We start from the raw sequence: 21,696 nt of genomic DNA, 5'->3' as shown, positions 1-21,696 counted from the left end.
TTGTCAATTGGTAGGCTTCATTTTTAGGGTTAAAAATATTCTGCTTTTATGCTCAATTAATTGTTTGGCATTCTATGATGGCACTAGAGAGATTGAGGTTGTCTGAACCCCATCCTGCCCATTATGCAATAATGGCTTCCTCCAACTAGATGCCTTTTTAAATTCCTTTATTATAATTTTGATGAGATTTCTTTTAGGAAAAGAGATTATGAATCTGGTTTTCAAACTTGATTGTGTTTAGAACTTCTCCCATGTCATTTAAAAATTAAATGCTGGGTTTCAGTCCTGACATTTAAAGGCTCTTGTGATTCAGCCTCTTTTGGAAAATGTGGATCAGAATATTTACCCACAGTGTTGTCAGTAATAAACATAATTATGCAAGGAAAACACCCTGGCCCTATAACTGGAACTTGTAGGAAGCAGTCAGTAAATTTCCTCTATTCCCCAATTTGAAGTACTGGTTGAAAATATAAATTTTTACAATCTAGCAGAATGTCAGAAAAGCAAATATACAATGAAAGTGTGATTTGATAATTGTTTTATTTGTGATGTGTGTATAGACCTAGAGAAAAAAAAGGAGAATAAGGCAAAAGAGTACTTAGAGGGAAACCCAAAAAGGGTTCCCAGAAGAGTTAATGCTTGATTCTGAATATGTATGGAAAACAATTATTCGTTTGTCTAAATGCATTTTATTTTATAGGATTGAATATTGTTATTTGGTAGTTTTTAAAGTATGTTTTTAGCTAGACTAAATTTCATAGTATTTGGTTTTTACAAATAAGACTCAGAAAATATTGTTTTCTTAAACAAAAAATGCATAGCTTTGTAATTACAAAAGATTATATAATTATATGTACCACATTTCATCTTAGATTTTTTCTCAAATAACTGCTCCTTCTGCCAGCTATGGATTGAAATTCCCAGAGATGTAATTTATATACAAAAGATTAAAAGCTATATTATCATATAAACAAACATTTATTTCTGCATATAATTTGATGAGTAGGTGTAGCTCTAACCACAGAAGGACTATAAAAAAATGAAAGTACAATTTTAGAAAACTATTTTGTTTCTTTTTTTTTCTTTTTTATTCTCATTGAGCCATATGCACACAGACATTGATGTGTTATATATATTTATTCTTAATCTCTCTCCAAAGTCAATTACAAGGTACATGTAATATTAAGGAGTTGTTCTTTAAAAAAAATGAGAAGAGACAATAGGAGCAAAAAGCAAATAAACATTATGAAAATTAAGATGAAGCCTACAATTATGACACACTGACTAGGGACCTGGAACCCTTACTTGAACTTCACTACATATTTGATTCTGATATCTCTAACAAATTTGGAAAGGCATCTTGGTCATTTCGATTCTTCTATATAACTAAAATTTTTAAAAAGGATTACACATATTCAAGAGAAGCCCAAATTCCTCTGGTCCTGAAACAAGCCATTTATCTCATTAAAAGGGTACTCTATTATGAAATGTGTTTCACTGGACTTAAGTATATGTCCATTAGATTATTCATTATGTCTATGTTATTTTTTTGAATATTTTTTGGTGATTTTTGAACCTCCCCTTTTTAGAAAATAAATTTCCATAAGGATCCAATCCATTACCAGGTCCTATTAAGTTTACCAATTTTATTTTAAAATTAGCATCTTCTCTTCTTCTACACCTCTTCCACCCTAATTTAATGCTTCGACCATTTTTATGTAGACTGCCATGACAGACTTCTAAAGGGCTTCTTTGCAACCCATTCTGTATATTAGAATGGCAAATATTTTAATGTAAATTTAATTATGATACTCTTTGCTTAAAATATTCTCATAGCTTCCCATCTTCCCATCATAGATCTAGTATATCATCAGAGTCCAAGGAATACTTTTACTTTTATATGGTACTAAGTATTGAAATCAAGGGCCTCTTGAACACTAGGCAAGTACTCTACCATTGAGCTACATCCCTAGTCCTTTTTTGAAAAATTTTCTGAGGCAGGGTCTCATTAAGTTCTCCAAATTGTCCTTGAATTTGTGGTCATTGAACCTTGGTGCCTCATGTAGTTGGGAATACTTTCATTTTTATGAAATTTTATGGTTTTCCTGACTTTCTCTTAGTTACAACTTGTATCACTAATCTCCTCGTTCCTTATGCTTTAATGCTACTGGTCTTTGATTAGTTCCTCCAATATATTGTAATTCTACCTTCTTTCCTCCTATCTTCAATATACCTAATTCAATCTCATTTAAAAAATTATTTATGTATTCTAATTTGTTATACATGATAGCAGAACACATTTCAATTCATAGTACACATACAGAGCATAATTTTTCATTTCTCTGGTGGTATACAATGTAGAGTCACACCACTCATGTCTTCATACATGTACTTAGGGTAATGAGGTCCATCTCATTCCACCATATTTCCTATCCCCAGTACCCCTCCTTTCCCCTCCCTCCCCTTTGCCTTATCTAAAATTCCTCCTTTCCTCCCATGCTCCCCCACCCCCATTATGAATCAGCATCTACATATCAGAGAAAACATTTGGCCTTTGGTTTTTTGATATTGGCTTACTTCACTTAAAATAATATTCTCCAAATTTATTCTGCAAATGCTATGATTTTAATCTCAATTTTAAAAATTATTTCATTTTATTTATTCTAATTTGCTATATATGATAGAATGCAATTCAATTCATATTACACAAACAGAGCATAATTTTTCATATCTCTGGTTGTACACAAAGTCACACCATTCATGTTTTCATATATATACTTAGGGTAAGGATGTCCATCTCATTTCACCATCTTTCCTACCCCCATGCCCCCTCCCTTCCCTTCCCTCCCCTTTGCCTTATCTAAAGTTTGTCTGTTCCTCTCATTCTCCCCCTCATCCGCCTTATGAATCAGCCTCCTTATATCAGAGAAGACATTCAGCATTTGTTTCTTTGGGATTGGCTTACTTAACTTAGCATTATATTCTCCAACTTCACCCATTTACCTGTAAATACCATGATATATATATATAAAATCACTTTTTCTTTATTCATTCATCTACTGAAGGTTATCTAGGTCGGATCCACAATTTAGTTATTGTGAATTGTGCTGCTATAAACTTTGATATGGCTGTGTCCCTGTAGTATGCTGTTTTTTATTTCTTTGGGTATAAACCAAGGAGAGTGGGATAGCTGGGTCAAATTCCCAGTTTTCCAAGGAATCTCCATACAGCTTTCCAGATTGGTTGCACCAATTTGCAGTCCCACCAGCAATGTAAGAGTGTGCCCTTTTCCCCACATCCTCGTCAACACTTATTGTTGTTTGTATTCCCTTTTTTAAAAATACTTTTAAATTTATTTTTTCTTCTAATTTGTCATATATGACAGTAGAATGCATTACATTCATAATACACATATAGAGCATATTTTTTCATATCTCTGGTTGTATACAAAGTATAGTCACACCACTCATGTCTTCACACATGTACTTGGTGGAAAGAGATGCATATTCATTCCACCATCTTTTGTACTCCCATGCCCCCTCCCACCCCTTTGCCCTATCTGGAGTTCATTTAATCCTCCCATGCTCTCCCTCCCAACCCCACTATGAATCAGCCTCCTTATATTAGAGAAAATATTCAGCATTTGGTTTTTTGGGATTGGCTAACTTCACTTAGCATTATATTTTTCCATTCCATCTATTTATCTGCAAATGCCATGATTTTATTCTATTTTATTGCTGAGTAATATTCCATTGTGTATATATAACACATTTTCTTTTTCCATTCATCTACTGAAGGGCATCTAGGTTGGTTCCACAGTTTAGCTATTGTGAATTGTGCTGCTATAAATATCGATGTGGCTGTGTCCCTATAGTATGCTGTTTTTAAGTTCTTCAGGTATAAACGAGGAATAGGCTAACTGGGTCAAATGGTGGTTCCATTCCCAGTTTTCCAAGGAATATCCATACTGCTTTCCAGATTGGCTGCACCAATTTGCAGTACCATCAGCAATTATGAGTGTGCCTTTTTCCCCACATCCTCGCCACACTTATTGTTGTTTGTATTCTTAATAGCTGTCATTCTGACTGGAATGAGATGAAATATTGGAGTAGTTTTGATTTGTATTTCTCTAATTGCTAGAGATGTTGAACATTTTTCATATATTTGTTGATTGATTGTACATCATCTTCTGAGAAGTGTCTGTTCAGTTCCTTGACCCATTTATTGATTGGATTATTTGTTTCTTTGGTGTTAAGATTTTTGAGTTCTTTAAGATTTTTGAGTTCTTTATATATCCTAGATATTAGTGCTCTATCTGATGTGCATGTGGTAAAGATTTGCTCTCATTCTGTAGGCTCTCTATTCACTTTTGCTGAGAAAAAGCTTTTGTGTTTGAGTCCATCCCATTTATTGATTCTTGATTTTAATTATTGCTCTATAGGAGTCTTATTAAGGAAGTTGGGGCCTAATCCAACATGATGGAGATTTGGGCCTACTTTTTCTTCTACTAGGTGCAGGGTCTCTGGTTTAATTCCTAGGTCTTTGATCCACTTTGAGTTGAGTTTTGTGCATGGTGACAGATAGGAGTTTAATTTCATTTTATTGTATATGAATTTCCAGTTTTCCCAGCACCATTTGTTGAAGATGCTATGTTTTCTCCAATATATGTTTTTGGAGCCATTGTCTAATGTAAGATGCTTATATTTATGTCAGTTTTTCTCTGTGCCTTCTATTCTGTACCATTGGTCTACCAGTCTATTTTGGTGCCAATACCATGCTGGTTTTGTTACTGTAGCTCTATAATTTAAGAAGTACTATGGTTTAAGTTCTGTTACACTGATGCCATCTGCTTCACTCTTCTTGCAAAGGATTGCTTTAGCTACTCTGGGTCTCTAATTTTTCCAGATGAATTTCATGACTGCTTTTTCTATTTCTATGAGGAATGTTATTGGGATTTTTGTCAATCTCATTTTTCTTATCTCGCCTTACATATTACTTCTTCTGACCCTACAGGCTGTATCTCACTCGCCACTGCATACTGTTATACCACTTTGTGGCACATCTGTGATTCATAACTTTCAAATTTATTTTGTGATGTGGCAATATCATTCATGTACTCTATAATGTATTATCCAGGAAATTAGGAATAGTATGTTTGTTTTCTAACTACTAAATTCCATAAAACCTAAAACAATGCCTGGAACATTATAAATTATAATTATCAATCAAAGGAGTCAATTATTGAATGAATGGCTTTATCTAATTGTGATTTTTAGAATATCTACAAAATTCCTAAATCACTCACAGAAATCCTAACATGAAATTTAAGCCTTCACATACCCAGAAAAAAAATTCAATATTAAATGTTCTTTGTTCTCAGTTAAGTTCAAGCCCATGAGTCCCTCTGCATAAAAGTAAGGAGATTGGTGAGGATGCATATCTGAATAAAAGTCCCCCTTACTGCTGTTAGATGTGAGTTGTAATTTTCCCTAAAAAATCAATTTTAGAACATTTCTATTGATTTTGAAAGTTACTCTTTCAAAAAAAAAAAAACATGCTCTTTGCTGCTCCCCAATCTCACCCATTCAATAGCAATTGCACAAGTTAATAGAGAAGTTGGTACAAGGTTTAACACTAAGGGAAATCTATTCCCCACTCCATTCTACAATAAGTATACTGTAAGAGAAGATAATAGGTGGTAGTTTGTAAAAGGAATGACTGTCATCTGATGTATAATGCTAACCATGCTAAAAGCTACAGTAAAATCAATGGTAAAATTTCCCCAAATTTATCACCCAGAGCTGTGTCAAGGTGAAGTCAGCCTGAAACATTGAGCCAGTAAGGGAACAGTGATTTCATTCTTGATTCAGGGAGTTCATTGTTTATATAAATAGCAAATGCAAGAATATTCAAAGGTACCCAGTCTTTCATGTCCTCTGTGTAGAGTAACACCTAGATAAAAGGGATCTGATGACCGCATCAAGGATGGTAAATCACCCTGTTGGTGAGAACCCACTTTAACCCATTAAGCATTTTCCTAGCCTGTAACTGTAAAGGGAGTGATGTAGCAAACCTCACTACCTCATCAGAATCCAGGAGGCAATGAGAAACTGACTGGTGACAGTTTGTTTGGGAAGTTAGGGAGGCAATTGAGAAATGTTCTGACAGCAGCTCCTCATGAACCTCCACACTGTTACATTGTGGCAAGTTCATGGGGCTTTCTCCTAAGTCTTATGTCAGCTGCAGTTAGGCCACACCTATGTGTCTCCAATGTGGAGGCATGCAAGTTTGCTAGAGTGCCATGCTATAGTAATTTCCCTACAAATTGATAAACAGAATCTTCTCCAAATTTGTAGACTCTTTGCATTATGCCATATTTTATACTATAGAGGTAAAGATTAAAGGGGAATTGGCATATTTTCTTTATTCTTTCTTTAAATCAAATATTCCTCTGAAACATGTGAATTTGAACTTCAAATTTTATTTTCAACCATGGCTTTAGGTATTTTTTAAATTGTTATTTTTTTCTCCACGTAAACAAAACCAAATGACATGACTATGAATTTGGCTAAACATTAGCAAACAATGTACTAAGAATTTTGTACAAAAATGCATAGATGATTTCCTGTGGAGCACTGTTACAAAATCTAATATTTGGCATATTATACATACATTTGGGTGGTAAGTTTAGATTTTAGAGGCTGTATCAAGACTTCAACAGCCTCTATATCTTTTGTAAAAGTAAATATATTTAGAGTCTAGGGGTGTAAGCACATGTTCTACACTGAATAAAATACTTCTTGCCTTTTTAAATAAACTATTTTCTTTTATTATAGAAACCAAATTAATATCACTCTGAAATTTACCAGTCGCTTCCTCCATCCTGCTGAAGCTTCACTGCTCTTAATTTCTAAATCTAAGTGTGGAATAGGAGGCGTTACAATGACTTTTGCTCTAAAGGGTGAAGTCCTTGATTTTAAAGCAATTGTAAGTAAATTTTACTTATTTTTGTATATCCTTGCTTCTGTTCCCCAACCTTGGCATGTCATGACCATAGATGTTCTTCCATGTTTTATTTCTATGTAGTTCTTGATCCTTGAGATCTTCCTTTTGCTCTGAAGACTTGTGATATAAGTGAAAGCAGCTCTGGGCCTGTGTTTATGGGTTTTTTTAGACTAAGGGTGGAGAGTTTATGCATCAAAAAAATATTCTTATTTTCTCTGACAGGAACGTTATCAATTTGTCTGGACTGTCTTGTGGAACAAATCCATTATAAAAGTTAATGCTAATGCTGGCATTTATTGAAAGGTGATGACGTTCTTAACAGAGTTCAAAGTGTTTATACCTCAAAGGATGGGGGAGAATGATTTTTAAATTTTTATAAAATGGCTGTGACATTGTTATGATTGCATTTCTTAACCATTATCTTATTTTCTACCATGGATATATGGTAAAGAACAAGCAAATTTATTATTGCCAGATTGTCCTATGGATTACAAAGAATTTGGGGGATGCAAAATAAGATTGGGAAAAAGACACTCACTCTAGGAGGCTTAATTAGTGGCAAGTTGTGTGTGGAGAACAAGAAGTTGCTCACATGGACAGACAGGCTTATTAGACAGTGATGACCAGAACAGGAAGTGGGCATTTGTCACCAAGATATATGTTCTTGTCTTCTGATTTCCTTTTAAATAATGAATGTTTAATACTTCCCAACTCTCTCACATAAATTCTCTGAAACAGCATAATGCTTTGCATATGTAGTTAAAGCCATGGCTAGTTTTAGCCTGTCATTAATGTTACCTCAGGGGAGAAAAGCTGGCACTTGAAGGTCGTGAAACTCTGGTTACTTCCCCATGTGTTCACTATGCTCTTAGAAAACTTAGAAATAAATTAGATAATAATGTAGAAATAAAATAGGCCAAGAACATAATCAGCTTAAAAATGTAAAATTTCCAGAAAATTCTACTTTGTGAGATTCCCTTGGATAATTTGGAGTTTTTATTTTGTATATGTGCTTTTATTACAATATAAATGTAAGTGTTGCCACCACATTATAAATGCAGACATGTCATACTCACATATAGTCTTATACACAGATATTTATCCCCACATGCACATCCACAGCACAGCTATCTCTGCCTTATGGAGCCATATATATAAATGTGTGTGTGTGTGTGTGTGTGTGTGTGTGTGTGTGTGTGTGTCTGATTATTTGAAAATAGAAACCATGTCCAGTCATTAACAAACCAATTTTAAAGAGATCAGTTTGAGAAACACTGCTTTGACAAATGGTTTAATTTTAGCATAGTACTATGGATCAGTATTGAGATTAAATATAATTTTATCCTTTCTACCCAGATTTTAGCAGTATAATATTTATGGGATAAGGAGAATTTAATAAATTAGTGTCAGTTTAATATGTAAATGGACAATTTGTAGATTTTTAACTTCATATTATATATAGTTAAGGGATTTTTGACATTATCATATAGTATGCTTTATTTCTTTTTACTTTAGGAAATTCTGAAATGCAAAACTCCATGTTATCAATGGAAGAAAGTTACTATAAATGTGAAAAACCCCTTCCCGACTGCTGGAGACTTTAGGTAAGTTATTGGTGGGTGTAAATTTATTGCAATTAGCTATTTTCACTCTTAAAAGGATTATCTAGTATTCTTTACCTTTTTTACACGAACCATTTTGAAAAGAAATTAAATAATTAAATGTGTTTATATTCCTATAAACTTATAAGCATCATCAGATAAAATAGGACAAATAATTTGAACAACCAATAAAATAAAATAAATAAATAAATAAAGGAACTATGTCAAAAAAAAGAAAATAAATAATTTTTTTCTTGAACTGGTTCTTGATCATACAAATTTAAAAATTTTGTCTATAATCTTTCTGTTTATTCGGATTTGGTGTTCTTTTAATTTTAAAAAAAATTTTGAATTAATAGACTCTTTGTATCTAATTCTATTGCATCTGCTAATATCCAAAACTGAAATATTGATTCAGTTAAAAAATATATTTTTGCTTGGAGCATCAAGATTAATTTATACTGTACATTCAATGTGCATGTGTCTGTCTTGAGTTTTAATGATAATAATAAAAATTTGCAATGAAAAGAAAATTCTTTACTATTATTTAAAGACACAATAAAACATTACTACAGGGGCTGGGATTGTGGCTCAGAGGTAGAGTGCTCTCCTAACATGCCTGAGGCACTGGGTTCAATCCTCAGCACCACATCAAGATATTGTGTCCACCTATAAATTAAAAAAAAATTAAAAAAAAAACATTACTACATAAAAGTTTACATGTTGTGGGAGAATATGAAAAATGATATGCCTCATGTACTGGTTAAATTAGGGACTCATTATTCCAGACATATACACAAATATATATACATACTTATATTTAATATTTGATAATTTTACATTTCTCTAATCATTGTTTGTCAAGCCTTTTTGGTATTTTATTATTAATAAGATCAATCATTGTTGACAAAACAAAATTTATTATGTAGAAACAATTACTGGTATGTTTATGGTTTTCATGTGCATATAAGGGAGAATAGTATAGACTGAAATTTTATGAAAGTGTTATGTTGGAGTGTAAAGAATATAAAAAGTGAATATATGGGGTTAATCCAGTATTAAAATATGCCCTTAATTGAACCAAATGGCTGCAGTCCTTCAGAAAAAAACCAGGATAAAGCATATTTCATCTTTCATTCTAGTGTTAAATTTGAATGTTCCAGGAATAAGAAGAATATTAGAAACATGTTTCACAAAAATCTGATGATATTTTAATATGTCTTTATGATTTCTCTTAGGTTAAATTAAAATGACTGTGAGAGGTGTGTGGTTTGGTTCAGAGCAGAAAAACTAATTTTATTTTTACTCCATCCTTCCTTGAATGAATATGCTCTCAAACTTAGACAACTATGAAATAAACTGAAACATTTAAAAGCAATCAGAAATCAAAAATAGCCATGTATTATGTGCAAAATATAAAAATAATTAAAGAAAATAAATAAGAAAGAAATTTAATGCCAATTAATCATAGAGACTATTTGAGTTATAACCAGTATAATAAGTGATCTTTTTCAAGTTATATTAAAAATGATCATTTTTTAGTTATATTAAATTTTAGTTATACTAAAAAATGAAATTAAATAATTAAAAAAATTATTAAAATCTCATATTTAACATACTTTAAAATGAAATATCTCCATATGCATTCCCCAAAATTATAGTTAGCACAATGACTGAATTTGATCAATTTTCATTGTACATTATCATTATTTTTAACCTTTAATGCAGTCTAGCATAGATTTAACAGAGATAGGGTTAGTTGGCTAGGTTGCTGACTCCGTGACTGTATACAAGATTGGAAGTTTTTAAATTTTTCTTTAACAAAACACCATTATTTAATACTCCATAATACTTTCAAAAGCATGATTAAGATTCGTTTTGTCAGTATCTTGTTGAGGATTTTGTCTTCATATTATGGAATTTAGCAGTGATTTTTCCCTTTTCTTGTGATGTCTGTTTTTCACATAATTAATACTACCCTTAGAAAATGAATTGGGAAATGTTCCTTTGTATTCTATTTTTTGGAAGAGTTTGTGAAGATTGGTATTAATTGTTTTAATGTTTGGTAGAATTCACAACTGAAGCCCTTTGATTCTGGGCTCTGCTTTGTGGGAAGTTTATTTCATTACTGATTTCTTCCATTTCTTATGAGTCTATTCAGAATTCCTATTTCTTGTTGAATAAGTTTTTGTACTTTGCTTCATTCTAGGAATTTGTGTATTTTTTAAGTTATGTAACTCATTTTGGCATGGAGGTTTTCATAGTATTCTGTTATAATCTTTTTATTATTTGTCAAATAAATATGGTTTCCCTTATTCCATCATTTATTTTACTAATTTGATTCTTCTTTCATTCTTGATCAATCTACATAAATATAAATTTGTTATCTTATTGATCTTTTCAAAGAAACCCCTGATCTTCTTGGTGTTGTATATTATTTTTCTATTGCCTATTTCATTTCTGCACTAACATTTATTTTTTTTTCTGTTATTACTTATTTTCTTCTGTCTGATTGGGTTTAGACTTTTTGTTCTTTTCCTAGTTTCTTAATGTAAAAAGTTAGCTTTATTATTTTTAAATCTTTCTTCTTTATTCATATGTGCATTTATATATATATATTTCACTCTGGACACTGCTTAAACAACATCTCACTTTTTATGTATTTTGAGTTTATTTTTGCTAATCTAAAGGTGCTTTCTATTTTTACTTTTGATTTATTCCTAACTTACTATTTTTTGAGGGTAAGTTCTTTAATTTTCCTTTATTTGTGAATTTCCAAATTTCTTTCTGTATTGACTTTTAATTTCATTCCATTTTAGCCAGAGAATACATTTTGTATTTCTTTAATCATTTCAGTTTGATCAAGGATTATCTCATGGCCTACCATTAGATTTGTAACATAGAATGTTTACAAGAGCAGTATGTTTTCTACTCTTTTTTAATTATTTATATATATATATATCTTTAGTTGTTGATGGACCTTCACTTTATTCATTTATTTATATGCAGTGCTAAGAATCGAACCCAGGCTTCACACATGCTAGGCAAGCACTCTACCACTGAGCCACAACCCTAGCCCCATTTTCTACTGTTTTTGAGGGATACTCTACAAGTATCTGTTCATTCTGGTTGGTTGGTTTATAGTATTTTCTAAGCTCTATATTTCCTTTTAATCCTTCTGCCTAAATATTTCCTTTATTATCGAAAGTGAGATATTTAAATATATATTATTATTGACTATTTTTCCATATATGCCAGTTTTTGCTTTCTGTATTTTGTTATTCTGTAGTTAGGTATGTATATATTTATAATTGTTTTAGCATCATAGATATTACAAATGGTCTTACTTCATATATAGTTACATTTTTTAAAAAATGTTATCATGTTTTATATTAGTATAAGCACTCCAGCATTTTTATAATTACTATGTGCTATATATATATTTTTTCTAACCTTACTATTTTTGATTTATTTGTATCTTGAATCCAAGTATGTCTCCTATAGCCAGCATACATTTTTGGTTGTTGGGGTTTTGTTTGTTTATTTAACTACATTTATTAAATTATGATTCATATACAAAAAAATTTCACATATTTCATGTGTACAATTTGATGAGTGATGAGTGACACATACCCATGTGTTGAGAGCCACAGCCAAAGGGGCCCCAGCAAACTTCCAGCTGCCAGCAAGCTTCAGACTGCCCCAGCAACATCTAGCTGATTGGCTCCTCTGCGGTGATGTTCATTGGGCTGTTTCCCTGCCCTTCAGACTGCCAGCTGATGATTGGCTCACAGCTGCCCCAGCAACATCTAGCTGATTGGCTCCTCCACGGAGCTGCTCATTGGGTGACTTCTTTGGCTCTGCCCACGCAACTCAGCCAATCGGCCTCAAGAGGAGGAGGATTGTGGGAGGAAAAGGCTGGTGTTGGAGAGAGAGGCTTGTGGAAGCCGGTGGTGGCAGTTGGGCTCTGAGGGTTTTTCCCTGGAGCTGTTTTGTTTGGCGTTTGTAGTTCTAAAAATAAAGTTAGTTTCTTTTTGACAAGTGGCTCCTGATTTGTGCCAAGCCAGACTTCGGCAGCGGAGGCTGGCTTTGAACTTGTGATCCTCCTGTCTCAGCCTCCCGAGCCACTGGGATTTCGGGTGCGCGCCACTGCGCCCTGCTGGACTTGCGTTCTACCAACTAAGGTAGACCCAGCCGCTCAGCTGGATTTTCTATTTCTCACAAACTGTGACTGCAGTCCATCAGACATTTGCATCCCTTCTGAAACGACCTCTGTACTTTCATTTCTCCTTAAGGGAGTGGGCCACCTCCTAGCTTAGCCCAGATGCCAGTCACCAGGCTGCAGTGATTGGTTCAGGGAAGACCACACAACCAGGTCAGGCCAGATCAGTCACAGCTAACAAGACCAAGTCTGGGAACCTCTTTCTTTCTTTTTCTTTCCCACTGCTGATGTGGCCTAAACCTGCTCCTTCCACCACGTGGAACCTACATGGGGTGCAAAGCCAGAGGAAGATGAGCTAAGATCCCGAGTGGATCACCAAGCCCTGATCCAGCTGTGCCTCTCTCTCCAGACTGTGAAGTTCCTTGAGAAATAGCTTCTCTTCTTTGCTGCAGCAAAACATGAGGTACTCAGAGTTGAATTTCTGGCACTTGATGCCAAAGGAGCACTTCAAGACGGAGCTATTGTGGGTGACATGGACTGAATTGCCCTTCCCTTAAATTCATCTGTTAAAGTCTTACCCTCAGTACCTTCAGAATGTGACTATTTTTGGAAATAGGCTTAATATAAAATGAGGCCATTTGCGTGGGCCCTAATCCAATCTGACTAGTGTCCTTATAAGAAGAGATTAGAACAGTCAGCGCACAGGCTGAGACAGCCACGTGAGGACACAGTGAGAAGGCGGCCACCTGCAGCCCAAGGAGAGAGGCCTCAGGAGAAACCAGACCTGCTGGCACCTCGAGCCTGTGCTTCCAGCCTCCGGAACCGGGAGACAGCAAGTCTGTAGATGGGGCCCCACAGGCTCATCTGGGTGGAACCATGGAACAGGGACATGGGGCATGAAAGGAGCAAGTTAGTCCTTCAGAAGGATGAAGCTGGAGCTCAGGAGGAGGTCCAAGGAATCAGTGGAAGAATATGGATTGAGCCTGGCTACTGCTGATGACGCTGGGCATAGAAAGGAGACGGGACCTCTGCCTTATTTGTCTCTACCACACCCTGGGCCTCTCCTCACACAGCTCATTAGCTCCTGGGCTGGACTTGGGTCAATTCCTTTTCAATTCCCACAGCCTATAGCACCGGTTCCCAGAATGCAACCCGACGCCCCTGGGAGGACATGTGTACACCAGTGGGGTATTCGGGTTTCGGGAGGGAGCCCTCCATGCTGGGCTTCCTGTGGTGTGTGGGTGAGGCAAGGCCCATCTGGTGTTGGGTTTTTCTTTTTCTTCTTGATTGAGCCTAGAGTTGTTCCACCACTGAGCTACCTCCCGGCCCCTTGTATTATTTATTTTGAGAACGGGGCCTGGCTAAATCGCCTAGGCTGGCCTCGCCCTTCCTCCTCAGCCTCCTGGGTAGCAGGGAAACAGCCCAATGAACATCACCGCAGAGGAGCCAATCAGCTAGATGTTGCTGGGGCAGTCTGAAGCTTGCTGGCAGCTGGAAGTTTGCTGGGGCCCCTTTGGCTGTGGCTCTCAACACCCATGACACTGTCACCACAGTCAAAATAGTAAAGATAACCAATAAGTCCCAAAATTTCCTCTTAACTCTTAGGTTTGTTTGCTTCCTTGCTTTTTGTATAGTAAAAACACTTAATATGATATCTATCTTTCTAACAAATTTTGAGGTTACAATATCATATTGTTAACTATAGGAACCATGTTGTAATAGCAGATTTTAAAACCTAGTTCCTCTAATATAACTGAACCTTTATACCCATTCAACAATGCTTTCCCATTTCCCTAAACCCCCAGCCCCCAGCAACTACTATGATATATCTGCTTTTCTGAGTTTAACTATTATATATACTTCATATATGTGAAATCATGCAGTATTTGTGATTCTCCTACTGGCTTATTACATTTACCCTAACATTCTCCAGATTCATCCATGTTGATGAAAATGCAAACTTTTTAAAAGTCATGTGTTTGTGTTGCTTAATCCATTCACATTTTTTGCTATTATTGATGTAGTGGATTTACTTTTGCCAGTTTTCATTTGGTTTTCTGTATATTTTATCTTTCTTTTTTACTCCATTGTGCCATAAATTCTTTCTTTTACATTAGTGAATATTTTCTAATGTAGTATTTTAACTTTTTAATGATATATTAAATATATTGTAGATTTGTTTCCCTAGTGATTGCTGTTGGTATTACCATAGACTTCTTAACATACCATAATCAGCTTCCAATTAATAGTAACTCAATTCCCCTGGTATCTCTAGTATCTCTCTCTGTGTGTCCAAATTTCCTGCTCTTATAAGGACACTAGTCAGATCAGATCAGAATCTATCTTAGCCTCATTTTGAATTAATCATTTATATAAATGCTCTATTTCGAAAAACATCCACATTCTAAGGTAGTAGGAATTAGGGCTTCAATATATGAAATTTGAGGAGATATAATTAAGCCTATAACTGACAACATTCATATATTTATAGTTTTTATTTATATTAGCTTTCTTATTTATCATTTCTGGGGTTTTTTTTTTGTTGTTGTTGGTTTTTTTTTTTTTTTTTTTTTTGATCCAGCTTTGTTCTTAACCCACTTTACTTTTTGGACATTTTTTCTTTTCCTTTCTCCTGCCTTTCTTTTATGAAATTCCATTACCCCACATATTGTTCTTATAGTATATCTCTCCCATCTATGTGTGAAATTCTATTTATTTTCTTCATTTTTTGTGTCTGTTCTTCTGATTTTGTAATCCATCAATCTTTAAGTTTATTAATTATTTTTTTCTGCCAGTTCAAATCTACTGTTGAATCTGCCAGTGAATTTCCCATATCAATTATTGTGGTTTCTAACTCCAGAATTTCTATTTGATTCTTTTTGATAGTGTCAGCCTTTATTGGTATTTTCTACTTGGTGCTACATTGTCATCACATCTTCCTTTACTTCTTTTATCATACTTTCCTTTAGTCCTTTGAAGATATTTGTAATGACTGTTTTGAATTTGTTCTCTGTTAAATCCAATATCTTTCTCACTCGAACAGCAGTTTCTGTTGCTTGCTTATTTTTCTATTTCTTTGCATGTTTCATAATTTTTTAAGGAATTTGGGTATTTTAGAAAGTATATTTTATCAAATTTGGGTACTGGTTCTATCTCCCCAAGGCTGTTAATACATATTCTACATTTTTACTGACTGGCTGGGTTATTTTAGTGATGCATATCTCTTCCTGCCCAAACGTTAAACTCCATTAATTCCAATGCCCAAGGGGAACATAAATTGCTCTTCAGACTAATCCAATCAAATTCATGCTCTTTTGAATTAATATTTCTCTAAATCAGTGTTTGAGTTTATTATAACTCTAAAGGGGCTCCTCCTAGCTCTCTCTTTCCACAGTTTTCTCCTACAGGCCTACAATTAAGCTGGTATTTTTATTGAGTCTATCTTCTCCCAATTGCCTTTCATCATAACCTACCTGTCTTAAAAGCATGCTTTGGCTTGAACTTCTAATCACTTTCTTGAGAATGAAATGGGCACCTTGGGGAGGAGATTAGGAGTTATCTGCTTTAAAGCTTGCTTCTTTCCTGGGGTAAAATATCTGATCCTAGCGTGGAACTAGCATTTTACAAGCTGAGATAAGGGCAGTTGAGGTGTGGGGGGGTGTCTCATTATTATGAGCAGTGCCACAACTGTGGTTAAAACCTCTGTTCCATGAGTGGAGCCTGAGTGTAAGATGGGAGACCCTTATCTCCTCTCAGCTGCACTTGCCCAGAACCTGGCTTCAGCAACATGTAATGGGGGAAGTATAAGAAATTTTGAAGTCCTAACTCCCCCAGAAAGATAGTTCTTCAAATGGAAGCCTGGGGAGGAGGGAGCCCTGTGTCCTTGGCAGTAGTGGTCTTACCAAACTGGGAAGGAGGAAGAACGGTTTCTTAATTCAAATACCAGAGATTACAGGTTTAGGTTTTCTTTGCCAAAGGAGGTAAGTCAATGGGAGCATTAGTCCTTCAAACAAGGATGGACTAATTAGCTTACAGCTCTCACAGTCCAATCATTTTTACCTCCTAACATTCCTGCGTTTACATAGGAGTTTTGGAGGGGCACCTCATATTCAAACTATAACAGTCATACCAAAACAATTGCATTGCTATGTGATTTCAGAAAATGGTATAACCAGTAATGTTCTGTAAATTTTTTTTCATTCTTTTTCTTTTTTGCAGTGCTGGGCATGGAATCCAGGGCCTGTACATTCTAGGCAAAAGCTCTACCAATGTGCTACATCTTAATGATTAATTAGCTACCCATAACTTAATGATTAATGATAACTTAATGATTAATTAGCTACCCATATCTCATGTACATGTCTATTCCTAAAATATATATTTCTCTTTTTTTTGAAATAAGATTAGGAATTGTTAAATGTATATAATTCTGGCTATGCCTTAAGACCAGTTTGTGATTTCTGGCTTACTTCTGAAATATAATTTGAGCAATTGTTTATGTTCTGAATTTCCTTGCTGTGAAAATTCAGTGTTTCTTTTCCATATAAAAGAATATTCTATTTATTTTCAGTATAAAATAATATTTCACATATTTCCATTCTAGATCATTACTTTCTAACATATATGCTTTTACTTGCAGAATGAGAAAACATGAACATTTTAAATTGTGGTTTATTCTGATCCTAATGTTTTATGTTTTATGAATGATGAAAAGAAAGTAAAAGAATGTTTTTGGGTCATCTACAGTTTGTTGCAATACATTTGAAAATAATTCTTTATTTTTTTCAGTGTCATTTTGGTGGAATCCACAACATTTGTCTATTTGCCATCACAATTAACTGAATATGGACAACACATAAGCCATGAGTAAATGTCTATATATTTTATATTCAAAAGTATCTGAGTAAAAGTTCTGAGAGATTAGCACTCAAGGAAACTTGTTATATTTATTATACCATAGTTTTGATTTATTCAAAATGTTTATTTGACATTATGTACACTCTCATTCAAATATATGTTAGGTGTTACTAGGATCATGTGCAAGAAAACTGTATAAATATGCACTTGATTAAATACAGTATATTTTCATTATTCATGAGAGTCATGTTCTAAAAATTTGTCACAAATACTCAATGTGAATACTGGATCTTTGCTCCTAGAAGAAAGAGTTGCATAGTTTATAATCTTGAATCTTAGAAATAACCCATATTAGTAGATTCTATTTTCCTTATTTTACAAATGACTTGACTGATGGTGCCCAACTACTAGGTGCCACGAAAATGATTCAAAACCTGTCCACCTGGCCCTAGAATTTGGACTTAATAGGGAATTGGAGCAATCACTGAATAGAACTCTGCACATGTCCTTGAACACTGGGAAATACCATGAGTGTTGATTTTAGGGTTACAAATAAATTTTGCAAATGAGCAAATTTGGAAACAGAATTCATGTATAATTATGATCAACTGTGTTTAAACTTGTTCTGCTTACATCATGAGGTCTTTATTTAGGTTAAAAATAACTTTGAGTCCTGAATAGAGAAGCATAATTTTTTTAAAGTTAAGATTATTTTATATTTCTCACCTATTTTAAGCTACAGAATTGGTGTTTAAAGTGAAGTATGTTTTAAACAGTGTTATCTAGATTAAAGAATGGCAGAAAGAAAATAGTTTTTCTACTGATGAAAACCATGTGTATGTTCATCATTTATATAATGATGTTAGTGTATTTTATACCTTCGTTCATCTCTGTGTAATCCTTGACAGTATCAATGTGATTTTTTAGGCAAAAAAGTATTAGGAGGCAAGAAATTGGCAGTTTTGATAACATAGAAACTTCCAGTGTTAACGTCATCGGAAACTGTTGAAGTGCTTTTGCAAATTTTGATAAAATTAAAATGAGTATAGTTTATTTTCCAATGGTAAATTATATTTAAATATATTAAATCAATACTTCTGGGAGAGCATAAGGGTTTTATCTATTATATTTGATTTCTTCAATGGCTATTCTATGAGAAAAGTTGTTTAAGAAGAAAAACAATTTTTGTCTCATTGCATTGTTTTACTGAGTGCTAATTAAATGCTTAAGTAGGACATTCAAAGTTTTGCTTACATATTTTGATTTAGTGGACAATAAAACATGAATTAATACTTTCATCTGTAAGATAGCACTATGGATACCATAATAATAAGAGGAATAAGGTATTTTTTTAAAAAAATTTCTTTGTAGATATGAATACTAATATTGCTGCAAACATTTCAGTTAACAGTTCTCCTAGATATTTTTTTTTCTTTTTAGTCTCTTGCTTTTTCTTGAATAAAGTGGCTGTTTTGTTGTCATAGATTTTGCCTGAATACCCTTGAAATAATTTATTCACATTACATATGAAAAAATTATATATTATGTATTAAATTAGATCGCAAACCAATGTTGTAGCAATCTGTGAGCATAAATAACTCAAAATCAAATTAGTGCGATGAATAGCAAAATTGAGTCTACTTTCATGATTTGCAATACACAATAGTAATTCTGTATCTCAAATTTTTGCATGTTAACTTTATATAATATTCTATAATAACTTTTATTGTATCCAAAGTTTTAGAATTATTAAATCCTTGGACTCTGAAGTTTTAAGTAAAGAAACTTTCTTTTTTATGGATTCTTATCTTTTTAAAATTTAATTAAGTTTAGTTTAGTTTAATTTTTTCCATACCAGGGATTGAACCCAGGGGCACTTAACCACTGAAACATATCCCTAGCCCTTTTTATTTTTTATTTTGAGACAGGATGTCACTGAGTTGCTTAGGTTCTTACTAAGTTGCTGAGGCTGGCTTTGGTTATAAGTTAGTGGAAATCAAGAAGGAATTTTCACCATTCAAATTCCCAAATCCACTGTACCCTTAGACCTCTGGTTAGGGCCCCTTCTTTAGATATTTTTCAACTGCCAGAGGCCAAAATGGTACAAAAAACAGCAAACATACCTACCATTGTTACTGTTCTCTACATGGCCACTGAGACACCCCCCACCCCATTTTTGAGGAGCTACTAGATTACATGGAGGATAGAATGAGTCTAAAACTTGATTCTCTCATATATTCTTCCACGATGTATGAAAACTAGACTTGAACCAGATATATTGCTATTTGGTTTAGACACAATCCCAATATAATCCCCTATTGTAATTTTGTGGAAGCTACAATAAAGAGTTTCCATTTAGTAAGGGCTTAAGTAGGAAATCATCTTTTGGGCTATTTATTCATGCCTGGAAGCTAACCAACCCAATGACATTTTAATTATTTTAGCTGCATAGGAAAAAATAGGAAAAATAAATTTTAAAATAGGAAAAAATAAATTTCACCCCTTTGCATCTCAAAAATAGCTTCTACTCCCTGACTCTCACTCCCTGAATTACCAGGAACTATTCCATTGTTGGATCACAGAAGTTTATATAATTTTTGCCTTTTTTGATGATATTTTTCCTTAAAACCAGAAAGCATTTAAACATGCTCCCTCTATTATAGTTTCAACCATAATCTAGAAATATGTATAAAAGTGGTTGCATAGATCTATGTGTAGGGAATAATAAAAAGGTAAATTAATTATTTTCTGTTTTGTCTGTAGGATATCCAAGATACTGGTTTGAATAAATAAATTAGGTATATCATTGACTTTCTAGACTCAGGAACATTAATCAAGTATAATGGAATTTTCACAAGCTAGTAATTTTAATAAAATTATTTTCTGATGTCTTTAACAATCATGATAATCATTTGTTTCATGAAAAAGCCAGGACAAATTTCTAAATCCACAAAGTTTTCTGTCTGTCTTTACCACAAAGAGTATAAGTATCTTAATTTATCCGAGTTTGAGACATTTCTTTGAAATGAGGCAATTCTTGACTTCTTCAAAGGCACTTTTATTACTTGTTTCTGAAAAAAGTAGGCAAGGAAAAGAAAAAGGATATGAAGTCCAGATTGGTGTGCTTTTCTACACACTATGATAAAAATGATTGAAGGACTAGAAATTGCAAGTATTGAACTAAATGTGGATTTTAATCAGGCATTCTACCGAGAGCTCCATTATCAAAAAGACGACAATGGAGCCATATAAGGAGAAATAATAAGCACTCTTTGTTATTTTTTCTACTCTGTATATGGTCTTCCTTATGAATGTAAAATGTCCATCTATTATTATTATGCCTATGGCAGCCTTAAATTAAAGTGTCTATCAAATGCCCAAATTATGTAAAATATTAAATGCATTTTACTTTTTTTTAAAAAAGCATTACAGTACCTAAGCTGCTAGCCAGAATGCTTGTGAGTAGAAAAAAAGCACTGAACAATTACAAGTGGTAAATAACATCATCGAGTATGATGTAATGAAAAGACAGTGTTATTCATAAAATTAAAATAGGAAAAAATTAATGGAGGTATTTAGGATAATGTTACTTGAAAAGTACTTTTTTAGAGCATCTGACTCAAATGAAAACAAATAACAAAGTGAGTAATTATGAAATTTTTGTATTCTCAGAAAAAAATAAGTCAATCAATGTGTTTGATCCCAAATATTAATTGACAGCTTGTTGAGCAAAGTGGTCCTGAATACTAAAGAAGTACAATATGCAGGAAATTGGTGAGGGTTCTAGAAGACATGTAACCTGTCAAAGAAGGCAGTTGCTTCAGGCTGTGATTTGCTACTTCATTCCTAGAAATGTAACCAATTATTAAAAAGAAGCAAATATGGAAATTTTACATACACACACACACACACACACACAAACATATATTTATTTATTATTTTGGCACCAGAGATTGAACACAGGGGCTCTTAACTACTGAACTACTTCCCTAGTCCTTCTCATTTTTTTTTTCTGAGACAGGGTCTTGATAAATTGCTAAGGGCCTCACTAAGTTGCTAAGGCTGGCTTTG

At 33.7% G+C, this 21,696-nt stretch overlaps 1 protein-coding gene across 1 annotated transcript in view; it reads left to right on the top strand.

Moving 5' to 3' along the window:
• The window catches only part of Cfap47 (cilia and flagella associated protein 47), a 408,435-nt gene that overhangs the window by 198,558 nt on the left and 188,181 nt on the right, over positions 1–21,696 (top strand). Inside the window, exons 38-40 of the mRNA XM_021725557.3 lie at positions 6,837–6,987; positions 8,521–8,609; positions 17,557–17,634. Coding sequence (XP_021581232.3) covers positions 6,837–6,987; positions 8,521–8,609; positions 17,557–17,634 — 318 coding nt within the window. The remainder of the gene's footprint in view (positions 1–6,836; positions 6,988–8,520; positions 8,610–17,556; positions 17,635–21,696) is intronic.

Source organism: Ictidomys tridecemlineatus, chromosome X, assembly GCF_052094955.1.
Source record: "Ictidomys tridecemlineatus isolate mIctTri1 chromosome X, mIctTri1.hap1, whole genome shotgun sequence".
In the NCBI taxonomy this organism is placed as follows: Eukaryota; Metazoa; Chordata; class Mammalia; order Rodentia; family Sciuridae; genus Ictidomys; species Ictidomys tridecemlineatus.
This window is presented reverse-complemented; position numbering and strand designations above follow the sequence as displayed.